Raw genomic sequence first — 23,704 nt, 5'->3', positions numbered from 1 at the left:
AGAGAAATAAAGTAAATGAATTTGAAGGAAGCAAAGAGCCATGACTACCCTTGGCATGGCATATGTGAGCTTTCTTGGCATGTCATGGGGAATGTATTTCTTGCAGAAATAAATGTTACTAGGAACATGTAATACTGTAAGGCCTAAATCCTAACCCACTTTCCAGCATTGACATAGCTGTGCCAATGGAACGTGGACTGCATCCTGCAGTTGGGGGGCACTCTCTGAGTCCTCCTCAAAGTAAGGGAATGTTTGTTTCCTTACCTAGGAGCTGCATTGCCCTTATGGTGGTGTTGGAAAGTGGGTTAGGATTGTGCCCCAAGTCTTAGTTAGAACTTCAATGAGCTGAGCATAGGTAGGAAAAGATATAAAAGTTGTCCAATAGTTATCCTGTTCAAGTCAGTACTTGCTGTCCTGATGGGTTATGGCATTTCAGCAGAGGTTTTTGCCATTTCTGATACTCAAGATTCTTTATTGGGGAGGTGGGGGGTCTGAGAGACTGAACCAGAAAAAAAGTGCAACTCTTACGCTTTTTCTACCCAAGTACAGTGTTACTGTAGAAATTTCGATCATGATTCAGACAATGGTACATATCCAAAAAGTGCCTCATTTCTTGTTTGTATATAAATCACGCAATATTTCTCTTTCTTTCTGTATCCATTTTATAGTATATGTAGACAAGAATGTTACTTGAAACCCTGAAAAATATCTGCTGGGGAAAGGAGTTTTCCTTGTGTCTTCTAAACCAGTCTTCTAATCCATTTAATAGAAGCAGTGCCAGTGCCTGGATGCTTGTGGTCCTGGGGCAAAGCCCTGTGGTGCCCTGTCTCCTCTTGGATTGTGCACCAGGTGTACTGGTACTGAAGGTTCAGGAATCAGCTGGCAAAATGAGCCCTCTAATAGGTGTGAGCTCTTGACTTTTGCCATCCCTGCTTAGGGTTTCTTATATGCAGAATAGAACATATTTTGTAGACAACACCTCCAGTACTGATGTTTTATGCTGTAGTGAATAAATATCACAAGGGGGAGGACCAGAGACAAGTAGAGCACGTGCATTTTGTGCAGAAGGTTCTAGGTTCAATCCAAACTAATAATTGAAGGGAGCAGTGAGGGAGTGTCTGCACCAATGTGGTTCCCAGAACGCCCCCCCCCCTTGTCATAAGCAAGCCTTTTTCTGAAGTAACTACAGTGCTTACCTGTGTATACACACATACTGTATATTTGAGTGGGACTTCAGGAGTGTTTTAGTGCAATGGCAGGCTGTACTGGTGTGCCATCACTGTCCATCCCCCCCAACTATGCATTCATCTTCACAGGGAAGCAAGCGCATAAAAAGGGCTATAGTTGGTGTATGATCCCCAAGTAATAAAATTATGCAACTCCAAATATGTGTGCTAGTAACACAATGGCAAAACCAGTTTACGCTGGTGTGGCATAACTTTCAACCTAACTATTCGTTTCCTGCCTCAGAGTCTTGGGATTAAATAGTTGCAATCAATGACAAACTGCTCACGTTGAAACAGCTTCCATCTCTTTGGAATGGGCAGCACTTGCAGGTGACTATTTTGTCCACATTCTAGCAGAATTGGGTCCCAGATGTAAGGTAAGGTATCTGGTTTTAAGGTACCTGTATTTATCAGCTGTATCTTAGGGGGCATTTTAAATAATGGACAAGCTGTTTTTTCACCTGGTATGATTATTCTGGTATGCAGATTCTGGAATGCTGCTATTTCTTCTGGCACTGGACCATAAGTATTGTGGAGACAGCATTCTTGGTTTCATTGTAGCAGGTCAATTACAGGTCACTAGAAGTCTCCTCCCAAGCATTTGATGGACTGTTATGTCCATAAAATGGTAAGTGGTGTGTGTGTGTTTAAAAAAAACACCTTTTATAATAGTGTAATAAGATAATGGGAATATTGTTTTGGTGATGGGCGGGAAGTGGAATATTGTGAGGATGAATAAAGCTGGGAGTGACATTTGATTTGTGACTACTGTATGAACAACACCACTGCTACATGATTCTGACTGGTGCCAAGCAATATGTTCATGTCACTCTACTGTTGCATCAATTACACTGGCTGCTGGTTTGTTTTTGGGTGTAGTTCAAGGTGCTGATCATTACCATTTACAGCCCTAGGCATCTTAGGGCCAACATATCCTAAAGTTCTATATCTCCCATGTGAAATTGCCCATCCCTTGAAGTGTGCTGGACAGCCTCTCCTCTGCATTTCACCACCAGTGTAAGTTTGGCTAGTGGTGAAAAGGGAGAAGTCTGCCTTTGTAGTGTCATTTTGAATTTTGGAACTTCCTATCAGTGATTATCAGGATGGCTCTCTCTCTCTCTCTCTCTCTCTCTGTGTTCTGTCATTCTGATGCCAGCTGAAAATCCACTTTTTTAAGGTTGTGTTTGGGGCTTAGTTTCTTTTGAGGTAGGGGTGTGTGTATTAATTCTAGTTAAGTACAGGTTTTTTGGGGGGAGGACGACTATCTATATTCACTAAGCAGCTATAATCTTTTTAAAATTGGGGACTACTGCGTTTTGTATTTTTTTAATCTAGCCTTCTGCTTAACCGATTTTTGTCCGACTCACAGGTGTACACATTTGGTCCCTGTTGCATATATGCAACATTGGGCAGAAATGACTTTAAATGGACTGCAAGCTGCTTTGGGTGTTTACTGATTGGGTGCTGACTGGGAAGGGTGGGATAAAAACACTATTGTATGGACAACAAGAAAGAAAGTGTTTACCAAACAAGGGAACACAACTGACTATTGTTCCTCAAGTTAAAATCACTTATGGAATAGGATATTGGAACATCTCTTTTCCCTAAGTGAATTTTTTGGGAGGGGTGTCCACATCCCTAATGTATGCAAAGATTTCATTTGATGACACAGGGTTTAATTATGTGGAATGTATTTCTAAACTAAGAAAATGTACAGTGCATATGTTAGTGAAAAAAAATCTAATACTTGCCTACCTACCGTGGTTGATTTAATACAGATTAAAGCTCAGTATATTTCAGCGTATTTGATTAAAGTTCTTGCTTAACTTTTCTCCCTAAAACATTTTCTAAAAAGCCTTGGACATGCTTAATAATACATCTAATTATTATGACTGGGTGCATGAGAGATTTTGAAGAATGGGGTCTCTGTTCTCAAGTGATTGTCTAAATGGTTTCACAAATGTGTGTCTTCCTGAAGACATACCAATTTTTAATTTCAAACATCTTATAGTGTAATCCTAAGTATGTTTACTTGGAAGTAAGTCCTAGATTTTTCAGAGGGGGCTTTATCCCACATGGGGTTTGCTTAGGATTACAACCTTCTATACCAATTATGTGGAGATTTAGACAGTTCTTATAAAATGGTCAGTGGAAATTGACAAGAGGTATTTCTGAAAATTCCACCCCTGTGTACAAAACTATGCACTTATATTAAAGGATACATACATATTTAACTTTGATCAACAGTGTTACCAGTCAGCAGCCCTCCCTCATTCTATTCATGGGTATACTGCCTCTGCACAGAGGTGTAGCTGGGTCATTTGACACCCAGGACCCATAAATTTTTGTCACCCCATACGACATAATTAATTAACTTTTTATACCACCCTTCCTCTAAGCAGCTCAGGGTGGTGTACATGGTTCCTTCCCTTATTTTGTCCTCACAACAACCCTGTGAGGTAGGTGAGAGAGAGATAGTAATAGTCATGACGTGAAATTAATAATAATAATGGCCAGAAAATAAATGCAGTAGATATTTCCCCACAACCAATGGATGAAATTCTGCATCAAATGGTATATAACATGATGGAATTATTCCCAAAAGCCACAATTTCCAGAATTTTGGTTACTAGGGTGTCACCCCCCCCAGATGTCTCATTGGCCTAAATTAAGGCAGTGGTTCTCAAACTTTTAACACTGGGACCCACTTTTTAGAATGACAATCTGTGCACGACCCACGCGAAGTGATGTCATGGCTAGAAGTGACATCATCAAGCAAAATAAAATAATTATAAAGAATTAAATTAAAGAAAAACAGATAAAGGGAAGCCAACCCTGTTTCACCAAGTGAATTTTCTCTGTAGCCTGCCTGCAATAACACCCCCACACACACACACACACACAAAAATCAGTGAGATTTTCAGCCCTCCCCAGTGTCCACCTTACCAGCTCAAGCCTCTGGTTTATCCTTTGGGGGAGCTGCCTTCTGGAGCATTTGTTGAGCTCCCCTTTGCCTGACTTGACCAGGAACCAAGGCACATTTGCTTACTTGCGAGTAAACGCGACTGTGTGGCTTACTTTCACTTTCCATAGGGCTGAATACATTCGTCTGTGTGGTGGGAGGGACTTCATTCATGGGTGTTTTTTGGGGGCTGCTTTCATTGGATAGGAACCAATCCAGTGTCATTGGATTCCTCTCAGCCTGCCCTTTCCGACAAACTATGGCATGTTTGCCTACTCACGAGTAAACATGTGATATGGCTGTTTCATTTTCCATAGAGTTCCATGCATTTTTTTGATTCCGTTTTTTTGGCCATAACTTTTGATGGAAAGGAGATATTTCAATCTGGTTTCTTGCATTGCATTCTGCTGGAACTTCCTCATCCAACAATATATAACATGATGGGGTTACTTGTAACCTTCACGATGTTAGTGATGTTAGGGCATTTGTGATGTCACCCCCCAAGGGTGGTACCCAGGGCGGACCGCCCCCCACCCCCAGCTAGCTACACCACTGCCTCTGCAGTGGAGTTTCTATTTAGGCATCATGACCAATAACTAAATAGCCCCGTCTTTTCCTCCTCTGCTAAATATGCTGCTTGTTTAACTTTGATCAAAACTTGTGTGCAGTGCATAAGTAATGTACATCACATAATTTGTGAATGGCCTCCACCCCCTTAGTGACCATTTTGCAGAGGAGCTCACCATTCCTTCTGCGAATTTCAGAAGTGCCCACAGGCTTCGTGAGTTTAGCAACTCCTGCAAGAAAGAGTAGGGAAAGCCTTTGTTGTGATCATCAGACATTTTCTCTAGATATCCTCTTTTATTTTATGTAAATGGCCAAACTGTTTTAATGGCTTCAGCTTTTAAAAAGTGAGTCTTCTATCTTTTTATTATTTTATTTTTTTCACATTTTTATACCGCCCGTCTCCCAAAGAGCTTAGGGCGGTTTACACAGCTGCTCTTCCCCTCTTTCTTGTCCTCACAACAACCTTGTGAGGTAGGTGAGGCTGAGAGAAAGTGACTGGCCCAAGGTCACCCTGGAAGCTTTGTGGCTGAGGGGGGATTTGAACCTGGATCATCCAGGTCTAAGTCTACCTCCCAAACCACTACAACACCCTGGCTCTCTTATAACTATGGTGACTACTGTTACCAAGTTCCAAACATTGACAGCATGATCATGTCCCTATACTAAAAATAGGGTGTTGTCTGGCATGACTACTGTAACGATCAAGGCCAGCACTTGCCCTCCACAGCAAGAACTTGGACACAAGATTACACAAAGACTAGGCCTATCTTCTGCCACCCCAATTATGCAGCCTCTGCAGTGATCATTAGTGGAGAAAGTATTTCTCTCCCAGCCTGATTACCACCAGCTATGAACTTCAGCAACAGCCCAGGAGTGCTCCTCCATTAGTGAATGACTTGGCCAGTTAGCACTCCACACCCCCAATATAACCTCCCAACATTGGCTCGACCCTCAACCTTCTGCATGCCCCCATGCCATTTCTCAAAATCTGTAAGTTTCAATTTACTTTGTCTATTTTATTTGTGTACTTTATGCCTATTTACTTTGCACACTGGGAATAAAAAAAAAATCTCTGCACTTGACTTGGACTTGGTATATTCCTTTCTCCCAATCTTTAAAAGAAACACACGGGTTGTGGGCTGGCCCAAGGCAACTACTTATCACCTAAATCTTATTACTTATGTCTTTCTGTGCCTGTCCATAATTCTTTCAAATATCTACATCAGTTTCATATATAAATTTAACGGCAAGTGACAGGTGTGGCAGAATTGGAGATTTGGAAGTTAGTGATCAATATCTTGAAATATTAGCATACATATGCAAATAATTCAAATATGAATTTACATTTCAGCTTTTAAAAGGGGAGAATCCAATTCTTAAAATGTCTTTAAAGTATCTTGAAATTTAGCATTACCCTCTCTGGATCTCCAAGTGGTAGAAGATAGTTTCAATATTGCAAGTATACAGTCCTTGACTTTCCAAGCCTAGGATATTGGCAGTGACCTTCTGAGATCTCCAGAAACCGATGAGGAGGAGAGGCGTATCTGTGTTGACTTTTTAGAGCCAACCAATCAGGGATGAGGGAGCAATCATTTCCCTCTTGGGACCAATTTTCACTCCCATTTTTTTTTTAGGTGAGAGAGCTGCCATGACATGAATCCATTCCCACTGTGTACTCCATGCAATTTTTATGAATAGTCCCTTGTGTAGTGAAACTGCAACAGCACATCCTGAAAAATTTAGAAAATCACTATTTCGGGACACATGTGCGATAGTTACAAGGCAAATTGTGAAAGTCCCTCCTAATGCGATAAGATGAAAACTTGCCTTGGGTGTTACATAAGATCCATTACAGATGTTTAAAATAATGTAAATTGTGACCCACATTCCTTGGATTCTATTTTATCTCACATGGTTTATAAATTATACATTATTTTTATTTGTCCATCAAGTTTGTACTGTAAAACTTTATAATGAAATTCAGCACAGTGGGAATGAAGTCCATTGGAGTGAAAAAATGAACTAATTTGATTTTTAAAAGAGAATCTTCATAAAATGCTTATGATTTTTAAAAGTCTATAAAATCTTCTCAGGCCATCTTTATAATTTCTTCCACAATTTCTAAAATTCTGTATAAATATAAAAACTGTGACGCTTTGATATCCTGACTGTTTTTACCGCCTCACTAAATCCTAGGTAGGTAATTCTACAGAGTTTTAATAGTCATTGCTTTACACTGCTGAGCACAGCAGAAGAACAGGAAAGATGTATGCTTTATAAAGAGAATGTTACAATAGCCTAAATTCCTGTAAACACAAGGGTCATTGTTTATGGCTGAAAAAGATCTGGAAAGTTTTGTCACATATTTCCTTGTCGCTGCTAAAATCGGGTTATGATAAACTTTTCAAGAAGTTCAAAGACGGAATACTCAGCTAATTTTCCTAATGAGCTGGCAAATTTTGGTGGGGGTATCATGACAGGTCTTCGTTTAATAAGCATATCTATAACCCATATTTTGCTTTGAAGAGTCTTAGAAGCTGAACTCAATCATGAGCCCGCTGCCTTATAATCTCCAATATAACATCAGGTTTTAATAAGCCTCCTGTTTGCTGCACACATGTGCTTAAGATTGCCTGGAAACCAAATCAGCGGAGAGAAGGGATTACTTTAGATTACCCTGAAATATGCATTGTTTGAAATGGCCTCTGGTGACTAGCTTTCATGAATGGTTGGTTTTACTTGTGAGTTTCGTCTTCTGGCTTAATTATATCAACATCCCTTTGTGTGACAAGTGCAATTCTAAGTGAGTTGAAATATGATGCTTCAAAACAAAGCAAATTAGACAGTGACAAAACAAAGTTGAGAGAGTGTTAAAAGCACAGGCCACAGTTGTTTGTAGAAGCTCTCCTTTTCTGCTGAAAGACATTATATACATAGCTTGTCTTGGATTGTTTCTTGTGGCATAGGGTTAGTCCAAATCTAAAGCTAGATATATATTTAACTTTTGATAGATTTGTAGCTAACTGCTACAGAGGATCATTTTTCTTCCCAACATAACCATTGAGCATTTATTTGCTCTGATGTGTGACTCTGTATAGATTTGATTTCTCAGTGAGATTTTGACAAGAGTGTTTAGAAATTGTAGAACATTCTTACCCTTTTAATAAAAGTTTAAAAAAATAGAATAACTTTCAACAACATCTCTTTCTAAGGCAGTGTTTCTCAAACTGTGGGTTGGGACCCATTAGGTGGGTTGCGAGCCAATTTCAGGTGGGTCCCCATCTTTTATTTTTAATATTTTAGGCTTGATGCTATCATGGTATGTGCTGCATTTTTGGGAATGTTACAGATCTGTACTTTTAACAAGCTACTATGTATATTCTTTTAACAATGATAGTAAATGGGACTTACTCCTGGGTAAGTGTGGGTAGGATTGCAGTATAGGATTGTTAAAAATTTTCCTGCTTGATGATGTTACTTCCAGTCATGACATGACTTCCAGTGGGTCCTGACAGATTCTCATTCTAATAAGTGGGTCCCAGTGCTAAATGTGTGAGAACCACTGCCCTAAGGGATTTATCAGCATTTTTTTAAAAAAAATAAAGCTAATGAAATAACTATAAAGAGGCTGCCCACACAACCAAAGGAAAGAAAAGAGGCAAAAACTCATAGGCAGCTGGAATCACCTGCCACACTGGGTAAGAGTGTAAAAGAAAGAAGAGGTGTTGTGCAGTAGTGAAATCTGAAATTCAGATCCCTGATTTGAATCTCACCTCTCTCACGAACTCTTAGGTGACCTTGGACAAGCAACTTCCTCTCAATGCCTCCCCCCTCCCCGGGCTACAATATTGAGAAAATAACATTCACTTGCATCACAGTTACTATAATGAGAAGCATATTATATGTGTAGCGCTTTACAAATGTATTTTTTTTAAAAACCTGTTACAGGAGAGAGACAAAGGAGAAGTGCAACACCACTTCTGACTAATTGTGACATAAAATTGTTTGTGGTTCTGAACCCACTCATAATTTTCATGTCACCTTTCATACCATTTGCCAATGCTGTAGTTTTCCAATTTTAACTATGACCCTGTTTAATATGAAATGTTGGTCTATATTACTATGTGTGCTATATACACAATGAAATGTTTTTTGTTCTGGACTTACTGCTGTGCTTACGGCTGGATTCTCAAGGAGTGTTTATATATGCAATTGGACTTTGGTATCCATGGGGGATCCGTTCCTGGACCCCTCCAGACTGGAAAAGGCTTTCGGACACATGTGGAGAACACTTTTGGTCACATCTAGGAGCTCAGGCTGGCCCTCCACCATGGGTTTGGAACCCGCAGTGAGTTGAATCCATGGGTCCCAAATCCGCAGATAAAAAGGCTGCACCTGTAGTGCCAAATAGGCAGTTCTAATTTGTTCATTGGTGTGCATGCCCCAGGACAAAGTAATGCATGAACCCTGCACACCATAGATATATTTACAGGAAATTCCAGGTGAACAGTTACAAGCAAAAGTACAGCTGTGAATCATGGGATTGTTTGATGTATCCAGGCCCAGCACCTTCATGCTCTACATGTTGATACTTCCATTTGTTCATGTGAATGTGTCCTGAGAATAGCTTGGGCTGAGTATGCAAGCAAAATGTTCTGAACCAGCCCAAAGTTTATAGAAAGTGTGTCAAACATCTTGGCTGCTGAGGGAAAACAGCTTTAACGTTTTTGCCTTGTAAGGATGCTCTTGAGCATGTATCCTATTCTTGTGGTGGATCAAAACACATTCATGTCTGCGCAGGAATTTTTATTTTCAGAAGAGTTTGTGGCAATTCTCTGTTTGTAGTTGTTTGTGAAATTACGATGTACTTATTATGAGGTTACAAATCTCTGTGCCTGCAGTCAAACTAAATTATAGATGGTGGGTATATTAATGTATCCCCAGGCATGGGTTAAACATCATAATTGCAGGCAGATTATATTTTGGAAGTGAACAAATAATTCTGATTGACTGGTTAATATGTTGTAGATCAGACAGATAAATGCTAGGCCTAGATTTTTTTGTGTTTGGTATAAATCCAGTGCTTTACAACCAAGATTAATGGATTAACCTTTAAGAAGAGGCAGTATATCCTGCTGTTCCTTGATTTGCTGTACTATAAATGCATTTTCCACGGCAAGGAGCTAGATATCCCACAGGAAATTGAACTGCAATTTTACCCAGTTATTCCTGTCAACCTTAAGTAGGTTTTATGCTTGCTTTCTAAAGATACAATGCAAGTGCAAGATTGGAAAAGTGTTGTTGCTTTTTCATTCTGTTTTTTTTTCAGGTGTTCTAAGACAACTCTGACATATTAGTGTTTCTTTTCTGGCTGAGCAAAACTGCAATGTGTTTCAAAAACAAAACACTGAACTTGGCCTTTGATATGTCCAAAATTTCAGTAGAAAAAAATGTGATTATTATGTAATCATCTGCTTTCTGGGTTGCTAATTGCTAGCCCAACTCCCTAAGAGTGCACCTGTTCAAATAACATGGAGTTTCAATTCTCCTTGATGCATTTTTTTTAAATCAGTGAAAACTATGCATGTGAGCTGAGCAAGAAAATTAGATTTTCCTTCAGCCTCCCCCCACATTTGTCCAAAATCTTTAGAATGTGTAAGTCACTAAGGGTCTTCCATCAGTTATCTATTCAGTACAAGGAATTTCAAAATCCTTTTTATACACACTTAACTGGATATGATAATTATTAGACTTTAATCTGTACATTAGTCAAAGATTTAGGAAACTTCAAATTGGCTTCCATCCATAAATCAGTGGAGATGTGAGTTAAATCCACATTTCTTGCATATTAGGTTATTTTTGTTCCCAAAGGAAAAACTGAAGAGTGCCATATTATGTATGCCATTGTAAGCTATCGTGCCTCTTTTGTTCTGTACATGTCAAACATTACTGAAGTGATTGAAGTGAAGTGCTTGGGATCAGAAGCATTTTGGTTATCTGATTTTTTCCATATTTTGGAATACTTTCATATACCTAATGAGATCTTAGGAATGAGGCCCAATTCTAAAAATAAAATTCATATATCCCTTATAGCCTGAAGGTAATTTTATACAATATTTTTAGTACTTTTGTTCATGAAACAAGATTTGTGCATGAAACACAGTTGTGATTCTGTTTCTTTAGGCCGGTGGTTCTTACACATTTAATACCAGAACCCACCGGAAGTGATTTCATGACTGGAAGTGACATCATCATGCAGGAAAATTTTTAACAATCCTAGGCTGCCATCCTGCCCAGACTTAACCAGGAGTAAGTTCCATTGACTATCATTGCTAGAAGAATTTACATAGTTAGCTTGTTAAGAGTACAGGTCTGTGACATTTCCTCCAGTGCAGTCACATATGGTAACATCAGGTCTAGTATATTAAAATAAAAGATTAAAATGAATGGGGACCCACTTAGTGGGTCCCGACCCACAGTTTGAGAAATACAGCCTTAGGCAAAAAAGTAAAAAAAAAGAAGTCATGTTGGTACTCAAAAAAGTTTCATGTTTTGGAATTCTGGATCAGGGGTGCTCAACCTGTATCTTAACGTGATCCCTATCTGGGTCATCTAACTTGCTAAATTTAGTTGATTGGTTAAAATACAGATGATTGATCACTTGATCCTAATAATTATAAAGTGAGTATTTTAGCCTTAAAGGATCAATACTACAAAAGATAAAAAATGTAGTGACCAGATCTTTGTGAAATTCTCACTAGTCTTGTGTTAGAATGGAAATGAATGATTCAGATAGACTGACCTCCGAAGGCAGGTCATCAGCCATAAAATTTGACAGGAAAGGACATCTAAATACCTGTCAGTCGTTTCCTTTCACTTTAAGCTTTGGTCAAGCTGACATTTTTATGGCTTTCTAAATTACCATTGTACTAATTGACAAGTTCAAGGCTTGCTAATCTTTCTTTAGCTGCAAAGGTGATGAAGGATCTGGAGAACTTCACTTAAAAGAATTGGCAGCCTGTTTGAGAATGTCTGAAACAGTCACCGTCACCCACAGAAGGTCACAAATAAATGACTACTAGACTGTTTAACCTGGGCAAAGTGACCATTGCCTATGTGAAAACTTGGCAAAATCGATATTTTACCCATTAGACACAATCCAGCATAACAAGTCAAAATTCTCACCCATAAGCAGCATGTTTTTTAATTTGCTTTGAAGGCAGTTTCAACTCTAATTTTGGTATATTACCATAAAATCCTATGATCTACATATGATTATGATGGTTTGCTGTAGTCCAGGAGTGTCCAAAACCCAGCCCAGGGGCCATTTATGGCCCTTAGGGACCCCCAGTTTGGCCCATGGAGAGCCCCCAGTCTTCAATGAGCCTCTACCTCTCGGAGACTTGCTGGAGCCTGTGCTGGCCTGATGCGACTACTCTCAGTGCGTGAGCCGACTATTTGACCTCTTGCACGGGCCAAGGGCTCCCTCCACTGCTTGCTGTTTCATGCCTGTGAAGCAGCAGTGGCAGCAAAGAAAAGGCCGGTCTTGCTTTGCCCAAGGCCTTTTATAGACCTTGCGCCATTGTGAGACCTTCATTCATTCATATAAGTTCCATCTCTAATATACTCTTTTATGTAAATTTATTCAAATTTGAAACATAAATTCTTTTTTCCCAGCTGCCGACACAGTGTCAGAGAGATGATGTGGCCTCCTACCAAAAGGTTTGGATACCCCTATAACAAGCGGGGTTAAAGATTTAGGGCCATTTGGCACACTTATAGAAGCACTGAAAAGTTCTTGCACATCTGCTTTCTGCAATTGCCAATCTGTGAAAAGAGAACTTGGGAGATGTGTGGGCTGAGGTCAGGTGGTTTCCTTGCATGAAAGATGCTGCCTTTTTTGCATTCAGAGGAGCAGTAGAAATCAAAAGGCACATGCGCTCCAAATCTTTTTATATTCCTTCTTGTGATATGTGAAGCAGACTTCAGATTAAAGGAACCAGTTCCCCTCTTGCGCATTCTACCTGAGAGCATGGCTGTACTTTTGAAATTCAGGATTATGCATTATCTTGTGATGTCACAGTGGACTACAATTGCACGTACAGGCTTCCTCCCATATCTGCAGGGGATAAGTTCCTGCTGTTACCATGGTTACCTGAAACCATGGAAAATAGCAAACCCTACTCAAATCCCCCCTAATAACTCGCTTCTCTTTGCTTGCAAACCCTGTGCAAAAGACAGCATTTTCTCCCTTTCACTTTGGTATAGGAAGCAAACAGCGAGAACCTAGACCAGCAGATGCCAAGCAGTGCGCCGGATCCAACGCCCGCCACTATCCTTTCCCCAGGTAAACGGAGCATACTGTTCCACCTAGGGGCTTCCATTTTGGCTGCAGATCGCTCCCAATCTTCATGTCGGCCAGCTGCGTGTGCCTGGAAATCCGGGTGCAAAGCTTCCTGGGGTGGCAGACCCCAGAAGCAGCCGGCCAGCATGAAGGTTGGGGGCAATCTGCAGTGCAAAAAGACAGCCCCTGGGCGGAACGGCAAGCTCCGTCCATGCTGGGGATGCCTATACCAGTGGCGCAGTGGTCTCCGCTTTGGACACCAATGACCTAGTCTCATACACTACATAAACTCAGTTTGCTACAGGGGGTGATTGTGAGAAAGCCAACAAGAAATTCACTTTCTGCCCGCATTCTTACAATTGCTCCCTATAGCAATTGCAGCTATGCAGTGTATGAGTTTAGGTTCTCGCTGTTTGCTTTCTATCCCAAAGCAAAAGGGAGAAAATGCCGCTTTTTGCACAGGGTGTGTAAGCAAAGAGAGACATTAGTGCCACTGGAGGATTTGAGAACCACAGGTAAATGAAGCTGCAGTTACGGGGACTGTGGATATGGTGGAATGCCTGTATTAGGTTGCTTGAATCTGCTCTGACTGACAGTCCAATCCTGTCCAACTTTCCATAGCCAATGCAGCTATGCCAATGTACAAAAATTCCCTTACTTTGCTCCATGTGGAATTTTTGTTCTCTTATGTTGGGGTTGCAACCCATGTGAATGTTTTGATCACTTGTATGAGGGTCTTTTGAAGTACGTGCTTGGAGTTACCCATATCAACAGATGGTAATAAAGCACACATTTCTCTGTGATCTTCCCTTATGGATTAACCAGTGTAGAATTTCTGGGTTGGCAGTGGTGCTTCCAAAGCAAAGTCATTTGGGGAGTTGCCTTTCTAGGCCAAAATACAGGAGGCACCATGTAGCCAGTTTCCAATTTTGACATGCATTGTTATGCAAAGTGTTCCAGATGTTTCTACGAGATACACCACATGATAGTGTTTTGGGAGATGTGCCTGCCAAATTCTTTAGCTGGTGACAGGATGGATCTTCCCTGATCAAGCTTCTAGAGGTTACAATGATGTTATAGGGCAACATTTCTGGAACACTCACCTCCTGCTTAGGGGATCAGGCATCATTGACCTAGACCAGGGTTGCCCAAACCCCAGCCCTCAAGGCCTCTCAATGAGGCCCTCAGGGAGCCCCTAGTCTAAAATGAGCCTCTGGCCTTCCGGAGATTTGTTGGAGCCCACACTGGCCTGACGCAACTGCTCTCAGTGTGAGGGTGACTGTTTGACCTCTCGCATGAGCTGTCATGAGCTGACCTCCTCCACTGCTTGCTATTTCACATCTGTGATGCAGTAGCAGCAGCAAAGGAAAGGCCAGCCTTGCTTTTTGCAAGGCCTTTTATAGGCCTTGAACTATTGCAAGACCTTCATTCATTCATTTAAGTTCATCTTTAATATATTCATTTATGTAAACTTATGTAAATTTATTCAAATTTTAAATGTAAATTAATTTTTTCCCCTGGCCCCCAACACAGTGTCAGAGAGATGATGTGGCCTTCCTGCTAAAAACTTTGGATACCCCTGACCTAGACCAAGCATGTCCACGTGTTTCTGCCTCTTGAGTGAGATGCTGCCTTTTCAGGATGGGGGCAGACTGCAACAGATCATGAAATGGAGCAGGCCGAACTCTCTTGACATTTTTCTGTAACAAAAATGAATTTATTTGGCTTTTAGAGTTGGATACATTTACTTGCAAGTCAGTGTGTTGAAATCAACTTCTTTGCTTCAAAGCCAATTTCTTGAAGATGGAAAAGGGGTAGTTCTTGGCTGAATGCTTCAAAATTCATCTGCTTGGATGCCATAGGAGAGCTACTGACATGTACATGCCTATACCAAAAAGTATTTATTTTCCACATAACATATTTTTCAGTGGTACTTGTGTGTTTTCATTTACTGTAGGGAAGAAAAGCGACTTATAGTATCCTCCTGATTCCTGGATGCTTCACAATGCCTTACGTTTTCTTGCCGTGTATGAAGAAAAAGGGCTTTCTTTAATTTTTCTACTTTTGACAGTTTCTCAAGACAAATTGCAATGTCTCTGAGGACACCTGAAGACTGGTGCAAAAAAGCCAACACAAACACTACAGTACCTTCTTGTCTCCCTTATAAAGCCCTCCGTTTTTGCTGGGATTCTTCTTTGCTTCATTTCCTTCAGGAGTTAGAGGCCAGGCTGTGTAAGAGTGACTGGTTTTTGAAAGGTCACTTGGAAATAAAGACACCCTTGCAAAAGGGACATAGCATGTCGGTGGACTGAGTTGCTGGAATAGTCAGACTGTGTGAGGTCTAATCTTGAAATAAAGGCTTTTAAAATGAAACTTGTTCATTTACAGTCTGGACCCATTGTAAGGTTTGTCTAAAGTGAGATTGCTACTTCAGGTACCTGAAGGACTACATGCTCTCATATCAGCCTGCCCAGTCCCTGAGATCTTCATCAGAGACCTTGTTCTCTGCTATGCCTTGGACAGAGATCTAGTTGGCAGTCATGGAAGCCTAGGTGACTTCATTGGTAGCCCTGCTATTGTAACACCCTTTCCAAAGAGACCCATATGGGTTCTGCAATTCAGGTTTTTAGGAAGAAGCTAAATCTGTTTTTATGTGGCAAAGTCTTCCTAACTTTGCAGTTATTCTTTTGTTTTTGATTTGTTTATGATTGTTCTCATCAGTGTTTTGCGAACTGCTTGGGTGTCTTGGAAAAGCAGTCTCAAAATTAAGTAAAATAAGTACTGAACAGGACACACACTCTGTAACAAATGTGATTATAATTCTCACTTTTAGTTACAGTATAGGATTACCCCCCATTACATCCAACTGCATCCTACCTGATGGTGTTACCAAGAAGTGGGGTGCAGGGAGAATTTAAGCAGAGATAAGAATTTATTATTTAAAGAATTTATTCCACCTTTCCCTCACCAAAGCAAATGCCCAAGGTAGCTTAGAAAATGTTCATTGAAAAAAGTTCATAAAAAACCAAAATCTCACTGTGCCCTATTCCTCTCCCACTCTTCACTTCCCTCCCACCAAGGTTATAATAATAAGGGAAAACAGGGGCTAAGTGTGAAATTTTTTTTAATGGTTTTATTCAAACGGGTGAGAATTCAGTGAAATGAGTTTAAGCTTTATAGCAATACTTGTTAGAAGGAATATAGACCAAATATATTTGTCCTTTCCTATTTCCCTCATCTGTTTTCTTTAGCTAAAATTGCCAACTCTTGACCAATTGGCCTTTACTGCAGAAGGGCAAACTTCAAGAACAATGAGAGGCTAAGAATTTCCCACCTAGAGGCTGGTCCCTTCGTGTGAACATTCCAAGATGGTGGCTGTGTTTGTGACATGCTCATTCACTTTTACTTCTGGTAGATAGATTGTGTTGCCTTTTGTGCTGCTTCAGTAACCCTTTTCTCAGCTTCCTTCCATGCAGTGCCTGAACGCATAGAGGAGGGAATGCAGCTGGGGGCTCTCTATGCATATAGCTGTGCAATTATGAACTGTGATTGGGCTGGATTCCCAATTGCATAGATGATTGTGTGTGCCTAGAGCTCTATTCTTGCTGTCTGCCATGTACTTATTAGGGTGGGGGCTTGGATCAGCAAGTATAATCCTGTCCCCTCAGCACTGCAGATGTTCAGTCCTATGCATGGCAGGGAGGTGAGAATGAAGCAATGTTTTGATCAGAAGTGTCAATGAAACAGGAAATAAGTGAGTACACCATAGGAAGCTGAAGTTCCATCTCCTTATCTTTAAAGCAGTTGCCTGCCTCCTGGGCTTTGAGATCCAGCACATTGTTCCCCTCAACAAGAGAAGGGAATTTACGCGTTGAAACTCAATTTTGATTTTTCTTCAAATAAATGAAATTGAAACAATTAGCCATTTTGAAGGCAGAGGAGACCTCCAAACTCCCATGGGACAAGATGCAGCCTAGATTCTCAAAGCATGATAGAAGTGGTTGCTAGGAGAGACCTCTTTTGATCCACCTCAACCCCAGGGTTTGAGTTGATTATGTCAGAAGTCTGAGGCTCCTGATCCCTACTCCGCCCTCTCTCAATGTTGTAATCAGCAGTTTGCCTCTTAATTACTGCTTTGATTGATGTGCTTGGGACCAATACAAAATTCATTCCCTCTTTTTGGGAGGGCGGGCCAGGATTTCGGTTTGAATTCTTTCTTGGCAGCTTGAAAGCACATTGTTCTCCATTCCATTTCCATTAATTAGCTTAGCCTCATGCTTGGGTCGAATTGTCATTGTTTTGCCTCTCTTTTCCCTTGGGGGAGGCACAGATCTTTTGCTGCTTGACAGAGGGAGACCTTATAAGAAAGAATTTTGAAAAAGTCTCAATAGAGACTAGCTAGAATTGTTGGAGACCACTGGTGTAAATAATGGTAGTTTCTGAGGGGCTCTTCAGAAATGAGGTGAACAGGATTAACTTCTGTTAACTACCAGGGCCAATTACCTGTGTAGTGAATATGTGTAAGCATTCCGTATTGTGTTTTTTAATTTAAAAAATGCAGCATGGGCCAAAGTAGGTGTGACTTTAAGCATATTGTTTGCCCTTCCATGTGGTGTAATAGCAGCTGGAGGGACCCCAATGAGATGGGGAGAGATGGTTTATCTCTTTCCCTTTGTGCTGTGGTCCCAACAAAAATCTCTCTGTCCTCATAGTAGCTATACAGTACCTTAAGAACATAAGAACAGCCCCACTGGATCATGCTATAGGCCCACTGAGTTCAGCTTCCTGTATCTCTCAGTGTCCCACCAAATGCCTCAGGGAGCACACAAGTCAACAAGAGACCAGCATCCTGGTGCTATTCCTTGCATCTGGCATTCTGAGGTAACCTACAATCCAGAGGTTGCACATAATGGCTTGTAACCCACAGTGGACTTTTCCTCCAGAAATTTGCCCACAGCTCCTTTTAAAGGCATCTAGGCATCTATGCCATCACCTCCTCCTGTGGCAAGGAGTTCCACACACTAACTACATGCTGAGTAAAGAAATATTTTCTTTTGTCTGTCCTAACTCTCCTAACACTCAGTTTTAGCGGCTGTCCCCTGGTTCTGGTGTTATGTGAGAATGTAAAGAGCATCTCACTATCCACTCTGTCCATCCCCTGCATAATTTTGTATGTCTCAATCGTGTTCCCCTTCAGGCACCTCTTTTCTAGACTGAAGAGCCCCAAACACTGTAGTCTTTCCTCATAAGGGAGGTGCCCCAGCCCAGGAATCATTTTGCTCGCTCTCTTCTGCACCTTTTCCATTTCCACTATATCCTTTTTGAGATGTGGCAACCAGAAGTGGACGCAATACTCTAGGTGGGGCCTTACCATTGATTTGTACAATGGCATTATAATATTAGCCATTATATTCTCAATATCTTTTCTAATGATTCCAAGCATAGAATTTGCTTTCTTCACTGCTGCTCGGCATTGAGTCGACACTTTCGTCGAGTGTCTGCTAGCATTCCAACATCCCTCTCCTGATCCATCACAGACAGCTCAGAACCCATTAGCCTAGATGTGAAGTTTTGTTTTTTTGCCTATCTTCTGGAAGGGAAGCTGCCTTGGTGTGCCTCCAGCTTAACAAGACATAACTTATGCATGGAATCTTTCTAGAGTAGAAAGATTTCAGAAAGGATGGGTAAGGCTGTGGGAAAAGAATCTGTATCTGATCACCAATTGCATCACCATCCCTTAGGGGCCTGTGACCTGCAAATCACAGCACAATGGGCCCTTGATATTCGTGGGGGAACTGTTTCAGGAACCTCTGTGGACACCGAATTCTGCAGATAATGAAATCTGCATGTTGCCTGCTCACTGTTGCAATTTCTTACCTAGTGGCCCTGCCTAGCCCTCTAGAGATCACACTTGGCTAGGTGGCCTCCTGGCCTCTTCAGAAGCCTCCCAGATGTGACTGGAAAGCACTTATGGTTGCATCTGAGAGGTCCTCCAAGGTCCTCCGGCTGCGGGCTCAGCATCCATGGATATTGAGATCTACAGATGCCAAGGCTGTGGATAAGAGGGAACCACTGTACTCACAATTACAGTGGCTGTGCTAGCAGGAAAAGGAATTTCACATTTAACTGAGTGCTAGGAAGATTCAGTTCCTCTCCAGATGAGGTATTCTGTCCTGCTAAAACTCCCTCAATAAGAGAGATGCTAAATTGTCTGAACTGTTTCAAAATCACTTTTTTAGCACAGTAAATACCCTGGTGCAGAAAATTCCTAATCCCTTAATTAGGAATGCCTTAAGTAGCCATTCGTACTGGGAAGAGATTGTTCAACTGTGGTGGTGCCAGTGTATGTGGTGCCAGTGTATTTGTATTTAGAATCACTTTTTCTTCTTCCCTGAAACGCTTTTCAGGAAATGCCCAATCATCCACATGCCCTTTTTTCTGACTTCCGAGTAAGGGGTTTGTTTAAAGAGAAGCCCTGGAAGAAATTTCTGTTTAGCTTTTTTTTTTCCTTCCAGGTGGTGGTGGTGAGACTGCTTCTGACAGAAAATACTTATTTGATCAATAATTGTGTTCTCGACTGTCATCTATGTTACATGATCTATTCTAGAGCAAATGGCTGTAAACCAAAGATGTCTTAAGAAGTAAAAAGAAAAGTCAACTCCGACTAATTGCTGGCTTCCAGTCTTCTTATCTGAATGTCATGTAGTTGGGGCAATGGCATTTAACTTAAAATGCTGATTCCTCTGGCATTCTGCGTTTAGATTGCCACAGTGTCAATCAAAGGTTGGAATGTTTGTGCACAGACAATGGAGCTGAGATTTCTTTGCTTACAGACTCTTGGGTTTTTGTTTTAAAATGTCTTTGAGATTTCCTGGTGCAGCTATCGCCTGAAGAGTGAGGGGCAGGAAAATATGCTAGGATATATTATGAGGCATAAAGCAGTGGGTGGGTGGAAAAAAATGCAGAATCTTTGTGTCTTAAAATTTGTCTGTGATCCTGGTGGTCCACATCAAGTTTCTCTTCCAGGAATTGCAGCCCCTCCTCTGTTGTATTTTGTAGATGAGTGATGGGACCTACCCCCCTTTTTCTCTGTTATGATTCCATTTAATTAGTTCTGATTTATCTCCTCTTAGTTAATGTTGCATGTCTAAATATGAAGTCTCAGGTGTGGGAGTATAGATTGTCTGATGAGTCGTGTTCCATTCTCATTAAAGTTGCTGTCAAGTCCTTTTCAAAGCACTTTCCCAAGAAATGAACCTCCTGTAATTTGGTCTATGACCCACTTAAAAAAAAAAAGATACAGCTGTTTAAGCTCTAAATTTTAAGTTGGCATCATTGCATGTTTTCCATTAACAGAGTAAAAAATGCTGAAGTGCAAGTGGCTAACCTTTTGTGTCACAAGGCCAATCGATCACTTTCTGTTGTGGGTTTAAGCCTGCCACAGCTTGGAGACCCCTCCTGAGGTTGCATTAGGGCTTACAATAGGAAGGCTGTTTGACTGACAAGCGCTGAGAAATGGGTTCTCATAAGCTCAGTGAGCCGAATCTGGAAATGGAGAATTGGGGACAAGGACTTGCTTAGAGTTGCTGTGCATTATAAATGATGTGCTCTGTCCCACTGCTGATTGATGAGGAATAGGTATATGGGCTTTCAGAGAGTGTTGGGTAAGATCATCTGAACTGTCACTTAATATGAGCTCTCTGTTAAGTTGCAAAATAGAAAGAGAGTAGCAGCAAATGTTACAGTGCTGATTACAACTGACAGCTGTGCTATCCTTTCTGATTCAGAAGAAGCACAGGTGAGTTTACCTAAAAGAGCTTTGCTGTTGGCAGGTGCAAATAGGCACTCATTCTTTTTAAAGGTTTGTAGAAGTAGGCTCACACTTTTGAAAGTGAGAATAGCAAATAAACTTTGGTGATTTCTTAGGAAAATCTTAGTCTTGCCAACAATGAGACCATGTGCTCAGTTAAATTCAGTAAATAAGTAGAGCAAGTTTTAATTGACTTCTCTCTTTCAATACTGCCAGAGGAAAGGATTTTCAGTGTTCTGCACAAAAGGCTTTTTTTTTTAACGTAAGGAAAGCTGAGAGGTTAAAGCTTGCTCACCCTGTTAGAGGTTTTATTCTAAAGAGGTTTAAAATACCATTTCAGCAGAACAACTAATTTATTCTGTCAAAATCTCTCTCTCTCTTTGTGTGAGTGTGTGTATGTGAATAAGTAAAAACTTGTGCTGTAAACAAAGCTAAAGTATCTCCTGGAGCCAGTTAAAGACCAAATATGAAACACAGCTGGTGCTAAAACTTGGGTAGGAAAAAGTAAAAGCATTGTAGTGGAAGAATGTCCATTTTATTTTAAAATGATAACTTCAGATTGCGGAGTACCTTGCTATTATTTAAGTAAAAATAATATACATATAAATCCCACTGGGTTCAATAGGACTTACTGCTAATTAAGTAAACCTAGACCTAAGAGCCTTTGCCATATTGGACCTGAATTTACATATTCTTTTTTCCATTTGTGTTTTTTTTTTTTCTTGCAGATGCACAGCTACTTTGGCTAAGCATTGAGTTTTTAAACTAGATTTCTTTTGCTTTCCTTCCTACAGAGCTTAAAAATTAAAGCACAGAAACATTTGCACAAGGGTTTAACAGCGGTATTGGAAGGATACAATGAATCATTATTGCATTGCACTTATGTGGATTGTTCTTGGCACTGAATTGCTAAGGAGTCTCAGCACTACTATCAAATCTCCAAGGTTCAGAGGACGTGTGCAGCAGGAGCGAAAGAACATTAGACCAAACATTATACTTGTACTCACAGATGACCAAGATGTGGAGCTAGGTGAGTCATTATAATGATTTGCAGCATAATTTCACTCAATTGTTGTTGCTTTCTTAACATTACTTTCTGCTCTGTAAATGATCCTTAGCAAGCTTGCCTTTCCTGTACATTATTATGTGTACTTGACAGATTTGGAAATCCTGTTCAGGGGTGGGGGGTTGGGGAAGAAGAACTCACAGCCATTTTCTTGCTGCTGTTGATATGCCTTAATGGATTCTCATTTGGTTACACTGCAAAATCGATATATGTTACTGTACAGCTACTGATTAAATGAAGTTGTTTTGTTTTTTTTAAATGCGGGCAGGCAAGACCTGTTGTGAAAAGCTGGAAGCTACCTGTTGACAGCAGTTAATTTTGCTAATAGTGGCCCATTTTTCTATACTTTTGAACTTTTGAAACAGCTGGCGTATATTCTCTTGGGTATTCAGATTTCTGTTTACTGTTCTGTCCTGTTTTATACATGGGTACTCTGGTATCCATGGTATCCATTCCGGAACTGCCCGCGGATACTGGAAACCACAGACGCCCCTCTGGGCCCTGGACCCTCTGGAGGTGAGGGGAGAACAGCTCCCCTTGCCTGTGGAGGCTCTTCTGAGCCTCGCAGAGGCATGTGGACACCCACCAGCAGCCTCTGCGGGGCTCAGAATGACTGTTAAAAGGAAAAAAATATGACTTCCGGTTTTGCTGAAGAATCAAAGTGACATTTTTATTAAAAGGCATTGTGAGCTCCGGGGAAGCCACTGAGGACTTCATGGGATCTGCAGATATCCCCCCTGTATAGTCTCATAAGTTAGTCGTTATATCAATATTAATAACCATATTAACAGTTTTCATTTTCCCAACAGCACTATACCGCACTAGCATACCCTGGTGAAAAATGCAATTGTTGCTAAGAAGGGGCAGAATTCTTAAACCGGTGTATTTCAGGGCTAGCCTTCACATTACCATGTGATGTGAAGACTGTGGAAGCTTGTGCATAGTAGCTGTAATGTGTACAGCTACTTAACACAATGTGTGGGTGTCACTGCATGAAGAATCTCCTCCTGCCAGCAGTCCTCAGAGACATCTGGCAGTGGGTGGAAATGGCACCACAGGATGGCACCTAGTAAGCTGCTCTTCTTATTGCAGCCACTGTGCAAAGACTGTTTCCAGCAGCTTCCCTGTAGGGGACATGCTTTGTGGCGCTGCTTTGTTCTCCTGGTTAAAAAAGATTACAAAACTCTGCTACTCAAGAACATGCTGGTATTGAGGATTTACTGTGACATTTCTAATCTCTGTGCAACTCAGCAAATCAGAAACAAATTGTCATCTTAAAGTCCTGATAATTTTCAAAAATAGCAAACAATACTTTTGCGTTTGTGCTGGGCACTGTGCTAAGTCTGTGGTCTTACAACTGTATATTTCATAATTTTGAGCTGACATTCTTGCTCTGAGAAATAACATACATGCAAGTATTAAATTGAATGTGTGTATATAATATTAGACAGTATATAACTTATTACACAAAGTTGCTTAAATTCTAAAATCCCTTTAAAACTTGACATGGCATTCATAAACGTTCAGGCATTCATAAACGTGATCTGTGACTGCAGAGTGCTGGTTTGTTGGATAACTCCTCCTTGGAAAAGTTGTTTTGGAGGTTGGAAAGTACTTGCAGCACATAACTCAAATGTTAAAAGTTCACCTGAAAGTTGGTGCAGATTAGACACTACTGTCTTTTCTACTGTCTTAAAACTCGTTGCTGGGGTTTTTTAAAGCTGTAAAT

At 40.7% G+C, this 23,704-nt stretch overlaps 1 protein-coding gene across 3 annotated transcripts in view; it reads left to right on the top strand.

Annotated features, from left to right (window-relative positions):
- The window catches only part of SULF1 (sulfatase 1), a 112,860-nt gene that overhangs the window by 32,588 nt on the left and 56,568 nt on the right, over positions 1-23,704 (top strand). For all 3 annotated transcript variants that reach the window (XM_066623516.1, XM_066623514.1, XM_066623515.1), the window contains exon 2: positions 21,704-21,939. In XM_066623516.1, the coding sequence (XP_066479613.1) occupies positions 21,768-21,939 (172 nt within the window). In that variant the 5' untranslated portion in view covers positions 21,704-21,767. The remainder of the gene's footprint in view (positions 1-21,703; positions 21,940-23,704) is intronic.

Source organism: Tiliqua scincoides, chromosome 4 (assembly GCF_035046505.1).
Source record: "Tiliqua scincoides isolate rTilSci1 chromosome 4, rTilSci1.hap2, whole genome shotgun sequence".
In the NCBI taxonomy this organism is placed as follows: Eukaryota; Metazoa; Chordata; class Lepidosauria; order Squamata; family Scincidae; genus Tiliqua; species Tiliqua scincoides.
The sequence above is the reverse complement of the archived record's forward strand: the minus strand, read 5'-3'. Positions and strand labels throughout refer to the sequence as shown.